The sequence below is a fragment of the Glycine soja genome, chromosome 20 (genome assembly GCF_004193775.1).
Source record: "Glycine soja cultivar W05 chromosome 20, ASM419377v2, whole genome shotgun sequence".
Classification (NCBI taxonomy): Eukaryota; Viridiplantae; Streptophyta; class Magnoliopsida; order Fabales; family Fabaceae; genus Glycine; species Glycine soja.
The window spans coordinates 6,401,167-6,426,217 of record NC_041021.1 but is presented as its reverse complement, the minus strand read 5'-3'; the positions used below and the strand labels follow the sequence as shown (position 1 = coordinate 6,426,217).

The 25,051-nt window shown below is 34.1% G+C and overlaps 2 protein-coding genes across 2 annotated transcripts; one reads left to right on the top strand and one right to left on the bottom strand.

Moving 5' to 3' along the window:
- The first annotated feature begins 8,993 nt into the window (after positions 1-8,993).
- Positions 8,994-9,338, top strand: LOC114401824. Its single transcript, XM_028364409.1, has one exon. The coding sequence runs from the start codon at positions 8,994-8,996 to the stop codon at positions 9,336-9,338; it is 345 nt and encodes a 114-aa protein (XP_028220210.1).
- An 8,638-nt stretch (positions 9,339-17,976) lies between these two features.
- On the bottom strand, positions 17,977-18,495 carry LOC114401823 (AT-hook motif nuclear-localized protein 17-like). The gene has a single exon (XM_028364408.1). It carries the CDS (start codon positions 18,493-18,495, stop codon positions 17,977-17,979), a length of 519 nt encoding a protein of 172 aa, XP_028220209.1.
- Between the last annotated feature and the right edge of the window lie 6,556 nt (positions 18,496-25,051).

Genomic DNA, 25,051 nt, shown 5'->3' with positions numbered 1-25,051 from the left:
AAAATGGCCCAGGAAGGGTGAGCTCATCCTCCCCCTCTACTACTGTTGTTGGCTCCTCTGGCTCAGGCTCCTAGGCTGCGAAGGCCCCACCCCCTCCAGAAGGAGAAGGCTGGGCTCTTGGCCTGGCCACCTTTGCATCAAACTCATCCATGCTCATGATGGATGGTAGGCCCAATCCCTGAAGGCTCTGTATGATAATGGTCTGCCCCCTGCGTAAGCTCTGGAGCATGGAATGAAGCATCTGTGGTGCAAATACAAATTCTGATGGTCCTGCAAATAAAGGAGCTGGAAGCTGAAATGGAGATGGAGCAGGAATGGCCGGAGTCTGTGCTAGGGTCGAAATGGGAGGTGCTGGAGTTGTGGAAGAAGAAGGAGTTGTTGTCTCTGCTGCTGCTGAAGTAGTGGGGACCTCTGATCTCTTACCCCTGGCCTTCCTTGGCCCTCTAAATGTCATTGTTGCATCATATAGATTCCAATAGTTTTTTTTAATGCATGCCAAGTTAATGGCAAGGCTCAGGCTCTTCAGGGATCTTGAATCTGATTGGATTCCTCTGGCCTTGCATAGAGCTGTGATCAAGGCAGGGAATCCAAGTCTAGATGAATCATGTTGTGCAGTAATAAAGATTTGGTGGGAGATGACGTACCCCACATTCATATGCATCTTCATAATGATGCCATAAATTAACTTGGCTCTATCTAATGTGACATCAAATGTGTGGGAGGTAGGAATCAAGTTAGAGAAGGAAAGAATGCTCCATGTCTGAGCTAAATTGGTTATGTTCTTCCTTAATATCTTCAAAGGCTGACCATCAGCGTTTAGCTCGAATCCCCTCCCTGGGATACAAAGCTTGACAGCTAACTCCTAAGGATCAGGCCTCAAGAGTGTAAACCTAGAATAAGCACAGAGATTCTCCCCCTCTTCCAGAATCACTGGAGTCTTCAGAAAGGTATTTAGAGTATCTTCATCAAATTTCACCAAATGACCTCTTACCCTCACCTACTTAGGTGATTTATCCTCGGGGTCATAGAGGTTCGCATAAAATTCCTTCACAATGGCAACATCTATGCTGCAGTCAGCAAAATCAGTCAACTCCTCATCCCAGTGTCTTCTCTTGAGTTCCTCCTTGAACTCATCAAACTCAGTGTAATATACTACTACATTTCTCTCTGGTAATAGTTTCCTAGGCACAATTATATCAGTATATCTCTCCCAAGCTTCTTGAGATGTGAACCTAGACTGATCATATCTAACTTGGGAAGGTGTAGAAGGAGCCTTCCTTTTCTTAGATGCCATCTGCAAAATATAAGATAAAAAACAAGAGATTAGCACAGGTTATTTTCAACAAAAATAGAAAAATAATACTAAAATTTTGACTGGGCGCTTAGCGCAGCAGGCTGGGCTTAGCGCGCCTTATAAAATTTTACTCATGGGCTAACCGCGGCAGACTCGCGCTTAGCCTAAAGACACAAAAAATATTTTTCTGCAAATTAGGCTTAGCGCAGCAAGCTGGGCTTAGCCTAAGTCTACAATTTTCAAAACAGAAGAGAGTCTGGGCTTAGGGCAGCATAGCGCGCTTAGCTCAGCCTCACCAAAATGACACTCAGGCTTAGCGCACAAGGCGCGCTTAGCCTAACTACAAAAACTCAAAAACAGTGAGAGAGTTGAGCTTAGCAGAGCAGGGCGTGCGTAGCTCAACCTCCTCAACACACAACAAGGGCTTAGCGCAGCAGCTGCACTAAGCCTTATTCAAAAGGACAACTACAAAAACATAGTGGCGCTTAGCCTGACAGGTCAGGCTTAGCGCTGAACAAAAATTTCAAAAATCTTAATGTCTGAACACTAGGCCCACTTAGCGCACAGACGCGCTTAGCGGGTTCATCATTTTCGTTAATCAGCAGGGATGAATGCGCTTAGCGAGACACGGTCTGCTTAGCGTGATCATTTGGAAATCCAAAATTTTAACAGTTGTGGTGAACAAGCTGAGCGCAGCAGGCGCACTTAGCGCATTCATCGCGATTTCCAAATAGAACCACAGGGGTCTTCACCCTTTTCAGCCACATTGCCCCTAATGGGCTTCTAAGCTGACTAACCCTAAAACTAAAAACCTTAACCTAACAACATTACTAACTAAGAAAGAAAGAAATCATCTATCCTATGATTTGAAGCATGAAAAATGAAAATGGAAATGTACTCACTTACTTGGATTGGGATTGTAATGCAAAATGAAGCACGGAGAATGCAGACCAGTCAGTATAAGCACACAAAAGGGGAGCACACACTCTCAGAGTTAAGAAGGTGCAGAGGCTTGGGTGTAAAGGTAGCACCGAAAGTGCTTCAGCCTTTGATTTTTAAAAGCTGAAATTCGTATGGCGCGCTTAGCGCATAGCTGCACTTAGCGTACCAACGTGAAGTTTGAGTTTAAAAACCCAAGCGCTTAGCCTAGCCTCGCGCTAAGCCCAACTTGAAGTTTCAAATTCCAATAAGCATCTGGGGCTTAGCGCAGCAGGTTGTGCTTAGCACTTTCTGTAACACAAAATTTTCTGCAATATGCGTTTAGCCTAAGATGTGAGGCGTAGCGTGCCATCAAGCTTCAACTTACAGAGAGTAGTTCAGGCTTAGCGCAATAGGCACGCTAAGCGCACTTCCCAAAATTAAAAAACAGTAAGAGATTGGCGCTTAGCGCATCCTACCCCGCTAAGGCCAACTTGAAAGCTCAAATTCCAGAATGGATCTAGAGCTTAGCTCAGGATAGCACTCTTAGCGCTCGAACAATGAAATTTTCCAGAGGATAAGTGGCGCTTAGCGCATCATCCACGCTAAGCCCACTGATTAAGGTTCAATTATGGTAAAGATGTTAGGCTTAGCGCAGTGATGTGCGCTTAACTGAACTATTCAGCCAACCAATCAGGGGTCTCTATGCTTAGCACGTGAAGACTGAGCACTTAGCGCAAGGTCTGCGCTTAGCAGATAGACAATTGCAAAAAAAAAAATGAAGTCTTTTTCTGTCTATCTCTTCACACAAGCTTAAAACCCCTTGTTCATTACTAAACAAGCTGAAATTAATCACAAACACAAGCAAGGTATCCTAAGTGCTCTTTTAACATCAGTAGCTTGATGCATCATTCAGTTATCTAGGATCCAAAAAAGTTCCTACTTCAAGGACCTTCTTCTCAAGTCTTCTTTCCTCCATCACATGCACTTTCAGACAGACATTTTGGCTAGGTGGATCTTTGTCCTCATGGAACAAATCAAAGCCGATCTTCTTATCTGCTATGCCCATCTGCAACATCTTGTTTCCCATGTCTACCATGTAGCTTGCATTAGACATAAATGGGCGGCCAAGAATGAGAGGGATGTCAGCATCCTCTTCTATATCTATAACAATGAAATCAGCTGGAAATATAAGGTGCTTAACCTTCACCAAAACATCTTCAATGACTCCTTATGGCCTTGTGATGGAGCGGTCAGCTAACTGAAGGCTCATGCATGTGGGTATTATCTCTATCTCTCCAAATCTCTGGCACATGAAAAGAGGCATTAAATTGATACTAGCTCCCAAGTCTATGAGAGCTTTGCCTACAACAACCTCGCCGATAAAACACGGTATCGTGACAACTTCAGGATCTTTGTGCTTGGGTGGAAGAATGCGTTGAATGACAGCACTCCAGTTACCTTCCACAACAATTTTGTCACTATGGATGTACTGGTTCTTCTTGGTTAGCATATCCTTAAAAAATTTGGCATAGAGGGGCATTTGCTGAAGTACTTCTCCAAAAGGCAAAGTAATTTCCAATTTTTTGAAGATATCTAGAAATCTGGCCAAATGTCACTCTTTATCTTTCTGGGAGGGTACCAACGGATAAGGTACCTCCTTGCATTCAATAGGAGTAGCCTCTTTCTTCTTTTCTATGTTGGCCTCACTCTTGCTCTTCTTCTTCTCAATCTCAACAACCTTCTCTTTTCGTTTTTCATTTTTCAACTTTTTTTCTTTTTCTTTTTCTTTTTCTTCTTTTTTTATTTCTTTTTCTTTTTCTTTTTCTTCCTTCTTTATTTTCTCTTGAGAGTCTCTTATTGGTGTCTCTTCTTCTTCATCACCTTCTTCTTGCTGAACAATTTCTTCAAGTTCAACAAAATCATCAACCGGTTCTAGTGCCGGTTCATCAGCCAGCTGTTGTTTAAATCCCTCCACCTTCTGATCAGCTTTACTTTCCTCAGCTTGAATCGCTATTCTACTTCTAGTCATCACAACTTTGCACTATTCCTTAGGATTTTTCTCTGTAATTGTTGTAAAGTTGTTGGATAGTCTTTCAGCTAACTGCTTTGCAAGTTGGCCCACCTGAACTTCCAGATTTTTAATTGCAGACTCGGTGCTCTTTTGGTTAGACATTGACACATCGATGAGTTGAGCTAGAGTCTCTTCCAGCTTTGTGGTTCGGTCATAGAGACTTGGCATCTGCTGTTGTGGCCTTGTAGATGAACCACCTTGGTCTTTGTTGAATTGGTTACCAGGGTGATTTTGCCACTATCTCTGCTGTTAATACTGCTGGTTGTTTTGAAATCCTGGAAATCCACTTGTATTGAAATTGCCTTTGAGCTGATTCCCCATTTAATTAACTTCATGTGTAATTTGCTCTGCATTAGGGATACAACATCCTGATTCATGAGCTCCAACATAAATTGTACATCCTGCAACCTGCAAAATAGAAGAATGTGAAGTTTTTGCAGAATGAAGTTGAGTTGGCAACTTACTGAGTGTTTCTATTAATGCCTCTAATTGCTTGGATAGCAACTTGTTTTGTGCCAACAGAGCGTCCTGTGAGGTTAGCTCCAATAAGCTTTTCTTGGTAGGAATGCAGGCTCGGTCTCTTAGAATGGTAATGTCACTAGCAGCCATGGTTTCAATTAAGTCCATTGCTTCCTCGAGGGTCTTCATTTTGATCTTACCCCCAGCTAAAGCATCCAAGAGTTGCTTAAATTGTGGTCTCAATCCATCTATAAATATATTGAGTTGTATTGGTTCAGAAAAACCTTGAGTCGGAGTCTTCCACAATAAACCTCTGAATCTTTCAAGTGCCTCACACAACGATTCATCTGAAAACTGGTGGAACGAAGAGATGGCAGCTTTGCCTTCTGCAGTCTTCGATTCAGGGAAGTACTTCTTCAAGAACTTTTCTACTACTTCATCCCATGACTTCAGACTATTTCCTGTAAACAAATGAAGCCATCTCTTAGCTTCTCCAGCTAAAGAAAATGAGAACAGACTCAACCTGATTGCATCCGTAGGCACACCCGCCAGCCTAATAGTATTGCATATCTCTATATAGGTGGCCAAGTGAGCATAAGGGTCTTCATTGGGTAGACCATGAAACAGATTATTTTGAATCAGCTATATCAAAGAAGGAGGATAAGTGATTGACTGAGCTTGAACTTCTGGCTGTGCAATGCTGGTAAAAAATTGTGGCACAGTAGAACTTGAATAATCCTCTAGGGTTACTCTTCTTGGCTCTTCAGCCATGTTTGGGTCTTCAACAGGTTCTATATGATGTTGGATCAAGTGGCCTCGGATTAATTAAGAAGGGGGGTTGAATTAATTATTAACGTGTCTTGACTAATCAAAAGATATCTCAGGCAGTTAGTCCTTTGAAATCTTTTGCTTAAGGGGAAGGGAAGAATCAAAAGAATTCTCAGGTGGTTAGTCCTTTGAATCTTTTGTAAGGGAGAAGAGAGACACAAAAGAATTCAGGCGGTTAGTCCTTCTGTTCTTTTGGCAAAGGAAGAAGAGAATGAAAAAGATGAATAGCACAAGTTTTTGAACAAAGAACTTTTCTTGGAAGAGAAAGTGTTGAACAAAAACTTTTAGAAAGATGAAGAGAAATAAATCAGAAAGATCTGTTGAAAGTGTTGAAAGAGATGAAAGAAGAAACTGATAGATAGATTGAAAGATAGATGATAGATCATTTTCAAATTCATGCCATGGTCACATATTTATAATCTCTTGATGACTCAAGTCAAAGTTTGTGACTCTTGGCAATTTCTTTAAAACTGGTCACTTAAAAAAGTTGTGACTTTTGAAAGAATCTTCAGAAAGGAGTCACTTAAAGAGTTGTGACTTTTGGAAATGTATTTTTCGAAATCAGTCACTGGTAATCGATTACCATTAAGGTGTAATCGATTACACATCAACAGATGTGACTCTTCATTTTGATTTGCATTTCACAATCACTTTGCAACTTACTAATCTCCCTCTAATTACAAAACCTAGGTCTCTCTGCAAAAGTTGCTCCTCTTGCTACCTCCAGAGCTCTTTTCCCGAAATAGGCACTGTGGTGTGCTCTGGAATTCTCTTCCAATCATCTCCTTTACCCTAATTATGCACAAGACAGGCTTTAAATAGGCTCTGAAGCGTGCGGTCTTGATATTGATGCTCTACCAGATTCTTCTATCATGCTAAGCACGTTGAAGCTGCGCTTAGCGGTGGATGCGCACTTAGCCCAACTGATGAGCTAAGCTCAACTGTCACTTTTAGCACTTCATGACTTAGCCTCTTTTTAACCTGAAATTGCACGGGTTTTATCATTAAATCCAAATGAAAATATTCTAGAGATAGCTTTAATAATAAAACAAGATTTATTTACAAAATTACTACAAAATAGCCATAAATTAGGGAACTATACAAGTTTTGGAAAAGATTATCTATACAAAAGTTAATCGTATAAGACGACTAAATATAATTCAAAGACAGATTCCATTAAATTTACATATTAAAGAACTCAATTATTGTAAAATAAAATCAACATATTTTTTCTCTAGTATTATAAGAAAATATAAGTAATTCATAATTTTCCAATACATAAAAATTTAGGGGGATGTTTTCCTCAAAAAAAAAAAAAAAAAAAAAATATATATATATATATTAGAGGGCTGAAATGGTGCATCATTTGAAGACAGGGAAGACCTCTAGGCCTAAATGATTCATAGGTAACATTTTTTTAACAAAATTTTTATTATTAGATGAAATTATAATAAAATTTATATAAAAATAAAAATCTGGTTAAATTATATTTCTCATTTAACAGGTCTAATAATAAATTTACCTAATAAAAACTTAATCGAAACATACATCAATAAAATTTCAAATTTTATTATTATATATAGATTTATAACATGATTTTTATATTGTATTAGAAAACTTATAAATTTTATTTATTTTTATACAATTTACTAACTTTTAATTATTAATTAATAGGGATCCAACAATATATCCTGAGTCAATTATTCACATCGTTAATTTTACGGATAAACAAGAAGAAAAAACTTTAAAAATGAATTTCAAATGCTTTATTTAACGAAGTCAACTGTTTTACTAATATTATCTTATTATATTTGTTTAATCTAATTACATTAGAAAAATTTAAACAATGGATTTTGAATATATTTTTGTTCATATACATTTTATTATTGACTTCAGTTTATATAGAGATTACAAAAAAATATGTGTTTCATTGAATTCTATTTCTCATTTAATAGGACATAATTGATTTTCACCAAAATAAAAAATTATTTTTAAATAATAAATATATTAAAAGAATTATATTTTAAAAAATACATTCCTAGCATGAGTCATTTTTATTACAATTATATTTATAACATAATTTATTCCAAAGTAGAAAAAATAAATTTTAATTATGAATTTGATAGATAAATGAGATAAAAAAATGTAAAAGTATATTAAAAATGATTATTTGCGGAGCTCAACTATTTTACTATTTGTTTTCTCATCATAGTTTTTGGTAATTTAATTAGAAAGGTTTGATTTATACAACTTTTAACTTATTTATCTTAACGTACATTTTATTATTGTGTAAAATCCATATAAAATTGACATTATATTGAAAATTTAATTGAACTTTGTTTCTCATGACACATTTTTATTTCTATTTTATTACTGAATAAAATTCACACAATAAAATGTGTCTCATTGAATTTTATTATTCAATTAATGAGTCTAACGAGACCATGTTTTACCTTTCATGAAAGAAAGTCTTGCCCAACTTAAATAACATTGCTATAGGTAGCAAAACACTTTCTCTAAGTATTATACATAATAGCATTGTCAAGATTTGAACTCTAGACAACATATTAAGTTGGAATAATCCCTCGCTAACTGATCAACAAACTCGAAAGTAATTAATTTGTATAATGTGAGTTTGACCTAATTAAATAATACACTAAAAAGAATGTATCACTAACATTATTTATTTTATTATGACTAGTGTATTCATAACATAGCTTCCTTATCAAATAATTTTACTATACATTTCAATAAATGATTTCAAAACCTTTTGACTATAATACCAACCTTAAATTATGTTACCATTTTATAAATAAAATTCTCCAGGACTTAAAATCTTTTGTTACATTTTGAAGAAAATGAAACCACACTTTGAAAACCACCCATGCTAACACTATCTATGCCCACTTTCCATACTTGAAACCTTTCTCCAAGCACCCCTTGATTATTATCTCTTCAACTCTTTAGAGAAGTCACTGCCACCACCACACTAAAAATTAATCGTCTCCCCCATCCCCTATCACACTATCACAACCAAGTCTTACGTGTTCCCTATCTAGCTATAACTTTCCCTTGCCCAAAATATTTTACTTTTTTTTCTTCTTTCACTCTAAGCATCTCTAGAGACTTCATACACCCTAACATTTCTTTGTCCATCTCCCATACCATACACCTCTTTGTCACAATGACAAACAATTTTGTTGCAATTTCCATCTCCCAAAACTCCTCCTTTGACTTAGGATCAACATCCTTTTTGGAAAACCACATTGGCTCCACCTCTCAATGCTCCCACCATCCACCACCACCACGTGATGCAACAAATCAGTCCCAAGAGGATCTCCTTCTCGATCCCCACCTCCTAAGAAGCCACGTGGCAGGCCATCAGGCTCCAAGAACAAGCGCAAGATCATTTCCTTCCCCATGGCCCAACTCAGTGAGCCATTTCTGAGGCTCGTGATTATTAATGTGAACTTAGGTAGGGACATCATAAAGCCCATTCTTGAAATTGCTCACCGAGGTCACGTCAACCTCACAGTCCTTAGCACTTCTGGCACAGTGACCAAGGTGACCCTTCATAACTCACTCCATGGCGATGTTGCCTTAACACTCCATGGGCCCTTCACCTTGCTCTCCCTCAACAACTCATACTTATTCAACAACCACTACAACCTTAACTACAGAGTTACCCTTCCCCTTCCTTTATCCTTCAGGATCAATCTCTCCAACTCTCGAGGCCAAGTCACTAGTGGTGCCATTGGCAACTAAGTCATCGTCGGTGACAATGTTAAGATCACACTCTCCACCTTTAGGAATCCTGAGATTTACAAGTACATTCTTGAAGGAAACAAAGGTAACAATGATGACAAAAAGAATTATTATAACAACCTTGTTGATTCCAATGGGGGTAGCAATCAATTGGGGTTCAACATGGTTAGCTGTGGAGTCTGTGGGTGTTGAATGATGTGAAAGTGATGAAATAGGGGCAAGGACACAACAAATAATTGAACCCAACGAAGATCTCTCTAAATGTGTCATTTTTTTGTTTTGTTTTGTTTTATTTATGTTTTAGGTCTTAGTAGAAGTGTGATATTTGTTATAGTGTGTCATCATAAGGGTGGAATAAGAGGAGGGCTCTCTACAATGTTTTATTTCTTGGTGTTTTTTATTGGGGGAAACATTATGTGTTAGCATGTTGGTTTCTATTTATCTATTTTAAAATAATTTCTTCAATTAATCAATGCCTCTATTTATTGATCAATCTAATTTGTGTTCTGGTGATTTGTTTGTGAGAGAATTATGAGTTCATGGAAAATCAAAGATCTTCTATGCTTTGCATGATTGTTTCTAGCATTCTTGTTGATGGCTTAGATGGTGTAAGTAGTGAAAATGAATATTGCCAATAAATGCTAGTCAACACCACGTGTAAAAGTATAACAAAAAGAGGTATTAAATGGATTATTTATATTAAATGGGTCTTTATTCTGTTGAGGTGTGGTTATTAATCATGTTAACTGGAAATTGTAGTTTCTGTGTGTGTGGAAGGTTCAACTTATTTTGCTAATAAACTTTCCTTTTGTGTGATATTGAAAATACTTGTTTGTCTTAATGGGTCCTTAAAGGTTTAATTAATTTGCTGTCTCTAAAGTTGAGCATGAAGACAAATGAAACAGAAAGAACCTAAGTCACAAGTAAATGGTGTTTTGAAGGAACGGGCTATGGATGTCCGATTGGACTACACCATGTTCAATTCAAGTTGTTAATTTCATTACTCCATTATGGATAGTGTAAATCATGCAAGCTTTGATGGTGTCTTGAAGAAATCACATGCTTGTCATCATCAAAAAGGGGGAGAATGTGAATGTATGTATAAATGATTTTGATGATGTCAAAAGAAGAATCAAACAATGTTGCTTCAAAAGATAAGCATGGCTTCAAGATTAATACAAGATTGCTTCAACAAACAAAGCCTTGCTTCAAGATTAACTCAAGATCAACCCTTGCCTTAAAACAAAGTGCTTTCAAGACATTCAAGGCTCTGGTAATCGATTACCAGGCAATGTAATCGATTACCAGAAGACAGGGTTGAAAAAGAGCTGTTGAAAAGGGTTTTGAATTTGAATTTTCAACATGTAATCGATTACCATATGTCTGTAATCGATTACCAGCAACGAAACTCCTAAATTCAAATTCAAAAGTCATGACCCTTCAAATTATAACTGTGTAATCGATTACACAAACATTGTAATCGATTACCAGTCGAGAGTTTTTAGAAAATATGCCAACAGTCACATCTTTTCATTGGATTTGTGAATGGCCATCAATGGCCTATAAATAGATGACTTGGGCACGAATTTTGAGCAGAGAGTTTTGCTTGGTCAAAATGTTCTATCCTTTCAAAAGATTAAGAGAGTTTTGCTGGTCCAAAATGTCTTATCCTCTCAAAAGACAATGAGAGAGATTCCAAGAGAACTTCATTGCCAAATGCTCTCTCAAGAACTCTTGGGCAAAGACTTGCAAATCCATTAAGAGTTCATCCATGGATCTTCATTGTAATATTCTTCTCTTGAAGAGAGAATTCTTCTTCCATTCTTCTTACTCAATGAGATTGATTAAGGGACCGAGGGTCTCTTGAGTTGTAAGGATTCCTAAACACAAGGGATGGGTTGTCCCTGTGTGGTTCAGAAATTGTAAAGGATTTTACAAAGATAGTGGAAATCTCAAGTGGGTTGCTTGAGTACTGGACGTAGGCACGGAATTTGCCGAACTAGTCTAAAATTGTGTTTGCATTCTCTCTTCCCTTATCTTATTTATTTTGTTGCAATCAATTTTTTCTTTCATATTTAAAGAAAATTCTTAAATTGATTGCTACTTCTTCTGCATTCTAAGCCTATCCCTCTCAAGTTATTGAGGCCACAAGGTCCAACAGATAGTCCATGGAAATTTTCCTTCACTTTTTTCCTTTTTTACATACCATTATGTCATTTCTGTTATAAAGTGTCATGTGTGTCATAAATATTTAATTCTTTGTTATGTTTATGAAATATTAATTCCTTATTTACTAATATCCAAATTTATTTTAGTCAAAAAATCAGACGCATTTATTAGATTTAATGACATCATTCACAATAAATATATTTATATAATATAAATTTATCTTGTCGCCTTTCATATACTACATTGATTTGATTGTTCGAACTTTGGACACATCTCACATTCCATGTATCTTCCAGTTCATGATCAAATTTGATACTTACACATTCGTTTCTTCAAAGGGGATTTATCGGAAGTTAAAAAAGTGATTATTAATACTTACGATGACTCTTTGAATACTTTCTTAAATTCAATATACGAAGCATTACTTAACTTTATATAATAATGACATATTTATAGAGAACGGATCAAATTATATCAGTGAAACTTTGACAACTATTATACTATTTTTATAACTTGATATATATGTGATTTTTATCCATCCAATTATTGAATTATATTTGTGTTGATTTAAATTTATATGAAGGAGGTAACAAATGATTTTGGATTAATATCAAATTTTACATATGTGGTCTATGTGAAAGGAATATATATATATATATATATATATATATATATATATATATATATATAGACACACACACACACACACACACACATAAGGATAAGATCCATTTACGGCAGGTGTAAGTTATTAAACGGACACAAAATATAAACCATTGATTCATGTTAATCCAATGGTTTATAATATTTCAACAAAAAAAATAGCATGCTTCCACATCATGAATTTGCCCAACCCTTTCCAAGTCCGTTCAGTGTCTTCTTCTCTAGCTATAGCAGTTCTTCAATAGTTCAAGCGTATTGCAGTGGTTGTAGTATGCCGTCACAACCACAATATAGGCTCCAACAAGTTCCTCCAAGACTGGATGTGCCGAGTGTAAGTTTTAATGGTTTTTCTAAGAATTACAATAATAGAAAATCAAACAGGATCTTGAAATATATGATTCTCACAAATAATATATAAATAATGTATACCTTTTTCCATAGTGAGATCGCTATCCAGTGCGCTATGATTCATTGAAAAATAAGAGAAAAGAGATTTAACTTCCTTTAAATCTTCTTTCTATTCTTTCTGTCTTTTGTGTTGATGACTAGGATTGAGAGAATATTCTAATGTTGGAAAAGGGATCTTATTTCACGTTAGTGGCTATTGATCCCTTTATAACCACTACTCCCATCAAATAGGAGTTGTATCTAGAAACTGCTCCACTTAAGCCCATGACCGATTTACAACTTAATCCATAACAAATAATTATTTAATTATTAATCCTTAATAACCCACATGTCACTCACATAAGACGTTTAATCTTACACTAAGTCTATTATCAATGATTGCTCTCTTTATTCAAATCCGAATTTTAATATTAGAGGAATTTAGAATTGGCAAAAACTATTTTTGGTTGATCAATTGCAATTAATTCTTTAGAGTACAAATCAACCCCCATGAAGGATATGACCATTAGATAATTAGATTGTAATTATTTTCTTCCTTCTTATCATTCTTGGTCTTTGTCAACAAGCTTAGATGGTGCGGTTGAAGAATCTGGCTTCTCCCATGACCCTTCTGATGTAGCTCCATGTGGAGCTTGTAGGCCTTGGATCTTCTTCATCAATGGAGTCCTTTGCTTCTTGAAGATCATAGCAGCGGAATGCAGAAGGAAGAAATATGGTTGGAGACACCACTTCAAGGAGAAGATGAGTCAAGAAGAAGTTCACCACCATAGGAAGCCATGGATAAGAGCTTGAAGGAAAAAGATGATGAGTGGAGGGAGAGGAAGAGAAGGAGCCCGAAATTTTGTACCTCAATTGAGGTCTGAACTTTGAAGTGTAATTTTCAAATGACCAAAGTTGAAAAAATGCACACACATGACCTCTATTTATAGCCTAAGTGTCACACAAAATTGGAGGGAAATTTGAATTTCTATTCAAATTTCACTTGAATTTGAAATTGAATTTGTGGAGCCAAATTTTGGAGCCAAAATTTCACTAATTATGATTAGTGAATTTTAGCTATGGTTCAGCCCACTAATCCAAGATCAAGTCCAAGATTCTCCACTAAGTGTGCTTAGGTGTCATGAGGCATGTAAAGCATGAAGGACATGCACAAAGTGTTACTATATGATGTGACAATGGGATGTAGCAAGCAAATGCTCACCTCCCCCTCTAAAATTTAATTGGATTGGGCTTCTCCCAATTCAATTAAATTTATTTCCAACCACACATATCAAATATTCACTTAATGCATATGAAAATACAAAATTACCCCTAATACAAAAACTAGTCTAGGTGCCTTAAAATACAAGGGCTGAAAAATCCTACATTTCTAGGCTACCTTACCTATATTATAGAGCCCTAAATACAAGGCCAAAAATAATGAAACCTTAATCTAATATGTACAAAAATAAGCGGGCTCATACTTAGCCCATGGGCCCGAAATTTACCCTAAGATCTTCTCTTGCATCTCTGACCCAATCTTCTTGGAGTTTACTATCCAATGCCCTTGCGAGATAGGATTGCATCACCCTCGAAGATGCTGAGCATACTTGGAGAGAATTGGGCAAGTTCATGACATGACAACTTGTTAATTTTTTTTGGTTGAAATATCATAAAACATTGGATTAACATGGATCAATGGTTTAGATTTGATGTAAGTATAATGAATTACGCCTTTTGCAAATGGATCCTTTGACACACACATATTACTAATATAAATCCAGTTAAAATTTAGTTGTATGTTAGCATTCCACATCTTTTCATTTACACACAAAAAAAAAAAAACTTTTGTCTTTTACTTAAATCAATAAAAATTTAAGGATAATTATGTAACATTCATTTTATCTTAATTTTTAAAATCACTTCAAATCCCTATTTTTAAAGTATTTAAAATAAAATAAAATGGAAATTACATAGATATCCTTTCAATTATGCTGGTTTAAGTAAGAAAAGAATGGTGTTTTTGTCCAAATGAAAATCTGTTACATGCTAACATACACCTTCTAAATTTTAAATGGATCTATGTTAGCAATCATATATATTTTACTTTTTTAAAATAAAATAAATTATAATAAAAATCATAATTTTAAATACTGGTAATTAAAAAATGTCACTATGATAATTTTGTTTTTTTAAACCATAACAAACCTCCTTAGATACTCATCTCCTACCTAGATCACAACCTAAAACACACCACCATCTAAAGAAGCATCACCACTTCCATGGCATCATTCCTAGATTCTGTATCCAAATCCCATTCCACATTTTAGCCGTCCTAATTGGACCCTGAAACAATCAACACCTAAATTAAAAGCATGCATGCCCACCTCAAAAGCATGCAAGTCCATCTATTGCAATAGGGATTTGAGCACGACGAAGAGTTTGGGGTCCAATAGAGTAGGCACACCAAATGTAGATGTGTTAATCCTATTTTTTATCAATAAATGTTAATTGTTAATAATTGTTAGCAGAGACAAATTCAAGGAAGGATCTAGCCCTCCCTCCCTAAGGATCCTTTATATACATGTGAAAAAAGAAAATATAAATTAAAAAATAATGGAAGAAAATGAATTAGAAAAATAAGTTGTTGAATTTATGTTTGTCTAATATTTTTTTTCTTCTAGTAGTGGATCTATCTTAATTTTATATTCAATTTTTTTCTCAAAAAATTAGTAATGGTTTTATTTTATAAAAAATTAATATTTATTAAGAGTTAGATATAAATAACTGCACAAAAAAAATAAAAACTACTTCCCTTTAATATGTTTATGGATTTGTTCTTGATTGTTTGTAATTTTTTTTTAATAAGAGGATTTGAGCCCATAATGTTTTTTCTTTCTTTATTACTAAGTTAATCTTATAAGTCTTAGGTTTAATGTGAAATTGATTAATAGAGTATTATGTTAATTTTTTTCATAAAATATTAATTATCAAGTCAATGGATGTAGAAAAATAGTTTAATTAAAAAAGTGATGATAATAAAAATGTTCAATTATGTGTTGAATATACTATAGCTCACTTATTTGAAAAAAATTCTGCACATCACATTTTTAACGCTTAATTGACATCAAGAATGAGAACGCAAACAAAAAATACGAACCAGACCATAAAATAATCCATCATCGTATGTCATATAGGTTGTCCCATAAACTATGTGCGTAAGGAAAGTTTTTACTGTCAATTGGACTTAGTGTGCACTTATGCGCGAAGTGCACCTTTAAATATTTTTTATTTTTTAATTTTAGTCCTTTAGATATTTTTCTTTATGTCAGTCCCTTTAAATAACAGTTTGTAGTTGTAATTTTAATTTGTAGGCACTTTTCCTTTTGAGGTTTGCATTGTCATCACAAAATTGATTGTTATTGTCAGTGATCATCATCACAGGTGCGGATGTCTTTCATAAATTTTTGATGCTCTTTTTTGTTATGAATACTTCTATAACTTGTTTTATGTGACTATTGTTTTATATACAATTAATATTCATCATGAGGGAACCTTAGATTCTCAATAATGTAACAAAAAGTTTTAAGTCTTGGAGAAAATTATTTATAAAAAGGTTATATGATTTAAGGTTGGTATCCAATATAGAAAAATCAGAAGTCATTGACACATGTGGTTCAATAGTTGGGTATTTTAATTAACCAAGGTTTAGGATTCATTCCAAAACTTTAAAATGAAGTGGATCACGATAGGAGATATGACTTTATCCCAAATTAGGCCAACTCGATAGGTGGAGGATTAGTTAGGGGCAAATTAAGAAGTTCTGATACCTCCTAGTGACTTAAGAAAACTCTAATTATTCGTAGTGTTGACAAACACAATTGATTCCCTTGAAGCGATTGACTCAAGGAAGGGATTTTGTTCCCTCATTAGTCTCTTAGTCCACTCAATAATAGTATTTTTTGAGGTTTCTATGTTAATCTACTCGTAAATGAACACAATAACGACTAAAGTAAAGAGCTTGAAAGTTAAAAAAAAATGTGATTAAAGACAATGGAAATGGTAAAAGAATTGTAAAACTCAGCAAAAGTTATTTTTGTTTGATTGAGATCATGGATCTTTAGTACATCACATTTTCTCCAATTTATAGGGATAAAAACGGTTTATAAATCACAACCGGCTCATAATCACTACCCTCAAAATATAGGAAATCATGGCTTACTTTATTTAACCACTTCCCTTGTCACAAACATTGCCTATCATGTCCCCTAAGTCATAGCATGTTCAAATAATAGGCTCTTCCCAATTGCTTTAACAATTTTGCCCTTTATCGCCCTGTTAGCTAATATAGATATCACAATATTGGCTAATCTTGTCAGTTGATTGCTACCGACGCCCACTTTGTCATCAACTAACTACGTTGGCTTTTTTATATATTGTATATTAAAAATTGTAAGGACGAAAAACTAAAAAGTGCTAAATTTCCAACGATTGAAAATGTATTGAAGCCCTTTTTTATAGATTGTAGATAAGAAATTGGCTCACTTAAAAGAAGATTTAAGCAGTATAACTTACATGTGGGAAATTTTTGGATTTTTTGTTTAGTGTTGAAAGACTTAAATCATTCTCTTAACTAGAAATGAAATTACATTGTAAATATCTTGAAGCTTATCCAAAACATGATAATTCGTATTTGAATGGTGAAAATTTATTTGAAGAATAAAAATTCATTAGAGATGTCTTGACAATTGAATAAAAAATAAGCCTTATGATATTGAGTTCTTTAAAGACATTTTTTTTCTAATGCATTATAGCTTATAAAACAATATTATGTATTTTTAATACTGATGCATCTGCTGAAAGAATTTTTTTTGAAATTGAATTAATTAAAATGCTATTTGCAATATGTCACAAGGTAGATTAAATAGTCTTGCTTTAATTTTTTGTTGAAAATAACTTTTTTAAAAAATACAATAATTATTTCCATAACGCACCATCATAGAAGATCTTCCACTGACTATGAACTCATAATTCTCTCAAAGGAACATAACACTTGAACGAAAATGAAACTAATTAAAAAAAGAGGTGTTGAGTTATTGAAGAAATTCATTTAAAATAGATTACTTGAAACAAGTATGTTGGCACATAACTTATCTTACAAAAGAAACCAACAAATTTGTAGACAACCTTCCTCTTATTCTCCCCCTTGACACACTTCAAGTAATACCCAAAACATAAATAAAATAACACAAAACGTTGAATAAAACATGAAACATTCAGAGAGATCTTTGTTGCGTACATGCTCCCACATCATCACTTTCACTTCATTCATCACCCACAGATTCCACAACTAACTATGTTGAACTCCATCAAGTCTCCAACCCCACAAGGATCACTAAGTTATTTGTAATTGTTGGTGTTATTGTTTTTTTTCATCATTGTCTTCTTCCTCATCCTTAGGAACGTACATGTAAATCTCAGGGTGGCTGAAGGTGGAGAGTGTGATGCTGACATCGTCACCGGCGATGACATTGCCGCCAATTGCACCGCCAAGGATCTTGCCCTTAGAGGTGGAGAGGTGGATCCCGAAGGATACAGGAGGGGAACGGGTTGCTCCAGAGTGAAGATTGTATTGGTTGTTGTTGTAGAAGTATGAGCCATTGATGGAGAGTAAGGTGAAAGGCCCATGGAGCATGAGGGCACCACCGCCATCGTTGGGTGAGTTGCAAAGAGTCACACTAGTGACTGTGCCAGAGGCGCTGAGGACAGTGAGGCTGACGCAACCCTGGTGAGCGACATTAAGAATAGTTTGCATGATGTCCTTACCTCGGTCAACGTTGATGATGACAAGCTTCATGGAGGGCTCAACGGGTTGGGCCACTAGGAGGGAAGTGGTCTTGGGCTTATTCTTGGAGCCTGATGGCCTGCCTCGTGGCATCTTGGTAGGTGGGGTTGTGAATGCTAGTAAGGTGATCCCAAAAGGATCCCTTGTTCGAGTTGGAGAGAGGAAATTCTAGGAAAGAGAGTTCGGCATGGAATTGTTTTTCATCATGACAAAGAGGTGAATGGAATGGGAAGAGGAAAAAATGTAAGAGATGAATGCAATGTTTTCAAGACATGTATAGATTGCAAAAAACAAGTAAAGTGTTTTAGGTGAGAGAGAGTTAGGTAAGGCAAGATGCAAGAGCCTTGGTTGTGATGGTGTGAAGCATTATTTGTGGGGGGGAGGGGGGGCATTTATAGTGTTGTAATAGCATTGACTTTTGTGAACTTTTTTAAGAAGATTGGAAATCAAGGGGCTCTGTGAGGAAGTTTTCAAGTCTAGAAAGAGAGCTTGGTTGTGTTAGGGGTTTTGAAATTAAAGTAGTGTCTCTTTTATGCATAACGCAACAAAAAATTTTAAGGGTTGGTGAATGTTATTTAAAAAGGGTAATATAATTTAAGGTTGAGATTATAGTCAAAGATTTTGGATTCATTTCTTGTAATATTTGACTAAAATTATCAGATACTGCCATTGTGTTATAAATACACTTGCCATAATAAAATGAAGAATAAAATATTCTTTTAAATGCATTACTTTTAAGTGTATTATTTAGTTAGGTCAAAGTCACGTTAGGCGGATTAATTATTACCGAGAATAAAAATTAATTGCCATGGGACTATTCCAAATTAATCAGTGGTCTTGAGTTTGAATCATGGACATGAAATTAGGAATGACAATGGGTAGGGTGCTATAATACCCATCTCCATATCTCCGTTCTAAAAAAATCCATGTATCCAGTCCATACCTATGTGGATACCAACATTAATTAATCCTTATCCTCATACTTTTTGGATACCTATATACCCATACTCTCACCCGCAACCCACACTTTACTTATGTATAAAGTTAACAAATCAATACAAAAATTTAATCAAAACACTTAAGTTAATTCAAAGTGCATATTGTTAAATTTAGATTTTATAACATTAAAAGCATCCATACATAATATTAAAAATAAGAAATATAGCACTGATTTGTCCAAACTCCTAAAAAAAGATTCATCCAAATTCAAGTCATAAATAAAAAACATTTCAAAGATGATTATCCAACATAGAGATTTTTAAAGTTAATGTTGTAATAACAAAAACTCTAATTAAATTTGGATATCATGTGATGATGATACTCTCCAAGACCGGTCAAAAAAGAATATAGTAAAACTAATTAAATTATAATTCAATGAAACCCATGCTATTATGTGAATTTTATTCAACAATACAATTGATTTAAAAAATGTGTCATGAAAAATAGATTTCAGTGAAATACTTGTTATTATATGAATTTTAAATGAAATGTTTCAATAATAAATTTAGTGTTAACAAAATAGAATAAAATTTGGAGTAATTAAACTTTTCTAACAACAAAAATGAGGAAAAGATAATGATAAAACAGTTTAGCTCAATAAATAAAATTGTTTTAATATAGTTTTATTTGTTTTCATCCCACTTATCGCTAAAATTAATAATCAAAATTAATATGTAAAGTTCACCACTGAGTAATAATTTATGTTACGCTTAAATATATTTTTGGTGTTTAAAAATTTCAGAATTTTGCATTTTCGTCACAAATAATTTTAATTTGTATTTTGCTCCTAAGGATACATGGGTTTTGTTAACTTGGCACGCTACCATCTAATGGTCAATATATCCATGATTGTGATGAAAATTTTAAAGGCACCAAAAGAACAATCCCAAAATATTTTAAAGAGCACTTATAATAGAGCCAACATAATGGCAGAGATAAAATATAGACTAAATTTTTTTGAACAAAAAGTATATTTAAACCTTTATTTTATAAATATAATGAGATTAAAAGGACTCATTTTTGTATGTATTTTTTATAAAATAATTATTTAAATAAATTTTATTACTTTCTTAAATATAGTTTTTGATAGGTAAAAATCATTTAAGACCTACTTGATGAGAAATAGCATTGAATGACACACATATTATTATGTAAACTTGATACGAATTTAATTCAATGATAAAATTTATATTAGAAAAAGGTATTCAAAATGCATTGTTGGAATTTCTTTATTGTAATAAGATAAAAAACATGATAAAATAATATTGGTAAAATAATTGAGTTTGTTAAATGATATTGTTGCAATTCATTTTAAAAAATTCTTTTGATTAGTCTGTAAAATTCTACAATCAGTTAAATAGGAAATATAATTTAATATTTTTTATATTTATATAAACTTACCAGTATATATATATATATATATATATATATATATATATATATATATATATATATATATATATATATATAAGGTTAGAAAAGGCACAATAATTGAGTTCTTAAAACAAATGGAATCAATCTTTAAGTTATCTTCATTTTGTTTAATTATAAATTATTGATTAAAAGTGATGCGTTAAATATGTATTTGCATAAGGACAACTGTATACTACGTTGAAAGCTCGGATTGTTGGACCTTGTGGCCTCAATAATCTTAAAAGGGATAGGCTTAGAATGCAGAAGAAGCAACAACAATCAATTTAACAATGTTCTTTAAACATGCAATACACAATTGATTGCAATAACATAAATGAGATAAGGGAAGAGAGAATGCAAACACAATTTTATACTGGTTCGGCCACTTCCCGTGCCTACGTCCAGTACTCAAGCAACCCACTTGAGATTTTCACTATCTTTGTAAAATCCTTTACAAAGTCTGAACCACACAGGGACAACTCATCCCTTGTGTTCAAATGCTTTACAACAAGAGACTCACAATCTCTTAGCCAATCTCATTGAATAAGAAGAATGGAAGAAGAATTCTCTCTTCAAGAGAAGAATATTACAATAAAGATCATGTAGGAATCCTTATAGATTTTGCAAGTGTTTGGCCAAGGATTTCTTTTGAGAGAGCATTTGACAATAAAGTTCTTTTGGACTCTCTCTCATTGTCTTTTGAGAGGATAAGACATTTTTGCCAAGCAAAACTCTCTGCATAAAATTCGTGCCCAAGTCACCTATTTATAGGCCTTTGATGGCCATTCACAAATCTAATGAAAAGATGTGACTATTGGCGATATTCCTTGAAAATCCTCTCTGGTAATCGATTACAGAATTAGTGTAATCGATTACACAGTTGTTTTTCTTGAACAGTTGTGACCCTTCATTTAAAATTTGAATTCCCAACGTTTAGAGTCTCTGGTAATCGATTACATATGATGTGTAATCGATTACAATCTTTCAAACCATTGGTAATCGATTACATGTATTGGTAATCGATTACATGTGCCTTGAATGACTTGAAACCTTTCATTGTGAGGCAAGGCTTGATCTTGAAGAAATCTTGAATCAAGGCTTTGTTTGTTGAAACAATCTTGTATTAATCTTGAAGCAAAATGAGCCTTGTTTGATTCTTCTTTTGACATCATCAAAATCATGTATACATACATTCACATTTTCCCCCTTTTTGATAATGACAAACATGTGATTTCTTCTCAACACCATCAAAGCTTACATGATTTACATTCTCCCCCTTTCTCAAGCAAATTCTTAATTCTTTTTGACATCATCAAAATCTTCATGATTTACACGGATACCATACCCTAAAGACTAGTTGTGTTCCCAAATAATCCAAATCGCATAAACAAAATAATTTTAGATTTTTATCTTGAGTGTGGGAATTGGTTATGATTGTGTTTACGATAATAAAACTAAGGACAAACAACAATTTCAAAGAAATATACATGAATAGAGATGACTCGGATTATGATTTTGCATGTACTGTTTATCCCATAATTCCTATTTTAATTCAAAAACTCAAGCACCAATTAATCACCTAGTACCTCTTCATTTAATTGTCAGCTTATGGTCAAGGTCTGAGAAAACTCTTCCCCCCTAAATCAGTCCTGCATTGGTTATTTGGGATTTAATGTAGGGTTTATGAGAATTATAGAGAGATTTGTAAAAAGGGGGCTCATACCGCTAGTTTGGTCATGCAAGTTTTATAAACCTTATCATTATACATGTCAGTTAATTATGAGTAGATGGTCTCTAACACACAACTAACCAAGAGTTAGAGTAATAAATTCCAATATGGAAGTGAAAGCACTAGAAAGACACAATTAACTAAATAACATCAAAGAACTTTATTAAAAAGAAGAATTAGAGTACATGGGTACAACTACATCACAATCCAAGTTCTTAGTGGTTTAGCCAAACAACATACAAAATTGCATTAAGAATAAATGAGATCAAAAACCCATTACAAATTTGGACCCCAATTGTTCCCAGTTTGGTTCTTCTCTCTAAAGGTCTATTGTTTGTAAAATTAAATAAAGCTTAACCTAAAATGTGTTTTTACAATTCTATTTATACTACGGAAATTAAATTGTAGCGTGGAGGCCAGCAAAGGCCATGCTCAATGAAGAAGTTTGGAAATCCTCCTTTTCTTCTCTCTTTTGGTGCTCTTGCCTCTTTATCAGTTTCCCTCTTTAACTATTCATTATGAACACATACCCATGAGTTCTATAAACAAAATAAAGTAAAAAAAGGGACAAAAATTGGGGTCCAAAAACAGTCAAGTAGCGATTTATCAAAAAGTTATAACCAAGCTTATCTAACATATATAGAAAACCAAAAGTAATTGTGACAAGTTGTTCAATGGTTGGGTCCTTAAACTAAGTTCTAGGATTTGATAAGTAGAGTTATGATGTTATTAAACAAATGGGTCAATCTGAATGGAAGATTATTAATTGGGTATACCAAATAGAAACCTCAAATACTAGTTGATTACAAGAAAATAATTTAATACCGAAATTAATTCTTAAATGTACATTGTATTGGGTGACACCTGATTAGTTAGGCCAAGGTTTGAGTATTGGATCATGACTCAATTGACCTTAACTTCACAAGATAGATTAGTTGATCAAAGGTAGCCCACAATTAATAGAGATCGAAACCCAAGATGATAAGACCAAAGCCCATAAACTGTGAGACTCATCAAATTCTCAACTCATATTAAACCAACAAAGATCCCAACAATTCAACAAGTCTTCTTCTATGATAATTTATGATTTTTCAGCCCTTGTATTTTAGGGCACCTAGACTAGTTCTGTATTAGGGGTAGTTTTGTAATTTCACATGCATTAAGTGCACTATTTGATGTGCGTGTGTTGGGAAAGAAATTTAATTGAATTGGGAGAAGCCTAATCCAATTAAATTTTGGACCTTTCTAAGGGGGAGGTGAGTATTTGCTTGCTACACCTCATTGTCACATCATATAGTCACACTTTGTGCATGCCCTTCATGCTTTACATGCCTCATGACACCTAAGCATACTTATTGGAGAATCTTGGACTTGATCTTGGATTAGTGGGCTGAACCATAGCTAAAATTCACTAATCATAATTAGTGAAATTTTGGCTACAAATTTGACTCCACAAATTCAAATTCAAATTCAAGTGAAATTTGAATAGAAATTCAAATTTCCCTTGAATTTTGTGTGACACTTTGGCTATAAATAGAGGCCTTGTGTGTGCATTTTTTCAACTTTTATCATTTGAGAAATTACACTTCAAAGTTCATACCTCATTTGAGGCATAAATTTCGTGCCTCTTCTCTCCCTCTCCCTTCACTCATCTTCTCCTACCTTCAAGTTCTTATCCATGACTTCATATGGTGGTGAGCTTGTTCTTGACTCATCTTCTCCTTGAAGTGCCATCTCCAATCACCTTTCCTCCTTCTCCATTTCGTTGCCATTGATCTTCAAGAAGCAAAGGACTCCATTGATGAAGAAGATCCAAGGCCTACAAGCTCTACATGGAGCTACATCATGTGGTATCAAGAGCATCTTCATCAAGGTGATGTTCTTTTGCTTCCTCTATCCTTTTGTTCGGTCAATTCACTTTAATTCCTTCCTCTACATCTTTTAGGTTCTATAATTTTTCAGTCATAATATTCTTGTTCTGAACCTTTAGATTTCAATTTTCTAGCAAAATATTTATTAGAAAAGAAAACAAAAAATCTAAGTGTAAATCACTTCATTTATGTTGTCTTAGTGCCATGTTTAGTCATAATAATTGTCACATTATGTTCAAAGTTTGTGTTCAATTTTAATTTTGTTGATTGAATTCTAAATACATTTTTTTTCATGTATTGATGCATGTTATTTAGTTCATAACATGTTCTAAATCAATTCCTAGAAGTAGTCTTGTTGTTGAAATTTTTTTGTTTTATAAGTTTCCTATATGATGCCTATGAAGAAATTGAGTTGTGGTGCTGAGTTGTGGCTAGATTTATGAATCATAATAAGTCACAAAAAATATTATAAATAGGATAATACAATGTTGGTTTTTTTCTTCCAATACCCGATGTTAATGAAGTCACATTAACATCAGTTTCTAAGAAACGGATGTTAACCAACTCACTTTAACATCGGTTTTTCAAAAAACCGATGTTAACGAAGTCATGTTATTTACGGTTGTCGCAACCTACC

What these genes read in the sequence shown, in the direction of transcription:
- LOC114401824 (XM_028364409.1), top strand. Translation starts at nt 8,994, where the DNA reads ATGGCCCAACTCAGTGAGCCATTTCTGAGGCTCGTGATTATTAATGTG.
- LOC114401823 (XM_028364408.1), bottom strand. Translation starts at nt 18,495, where the DNA reads ATGCCACGAGGCAGGCCATCAGGCTCCAAGAATAAGCCCAAGACCACT.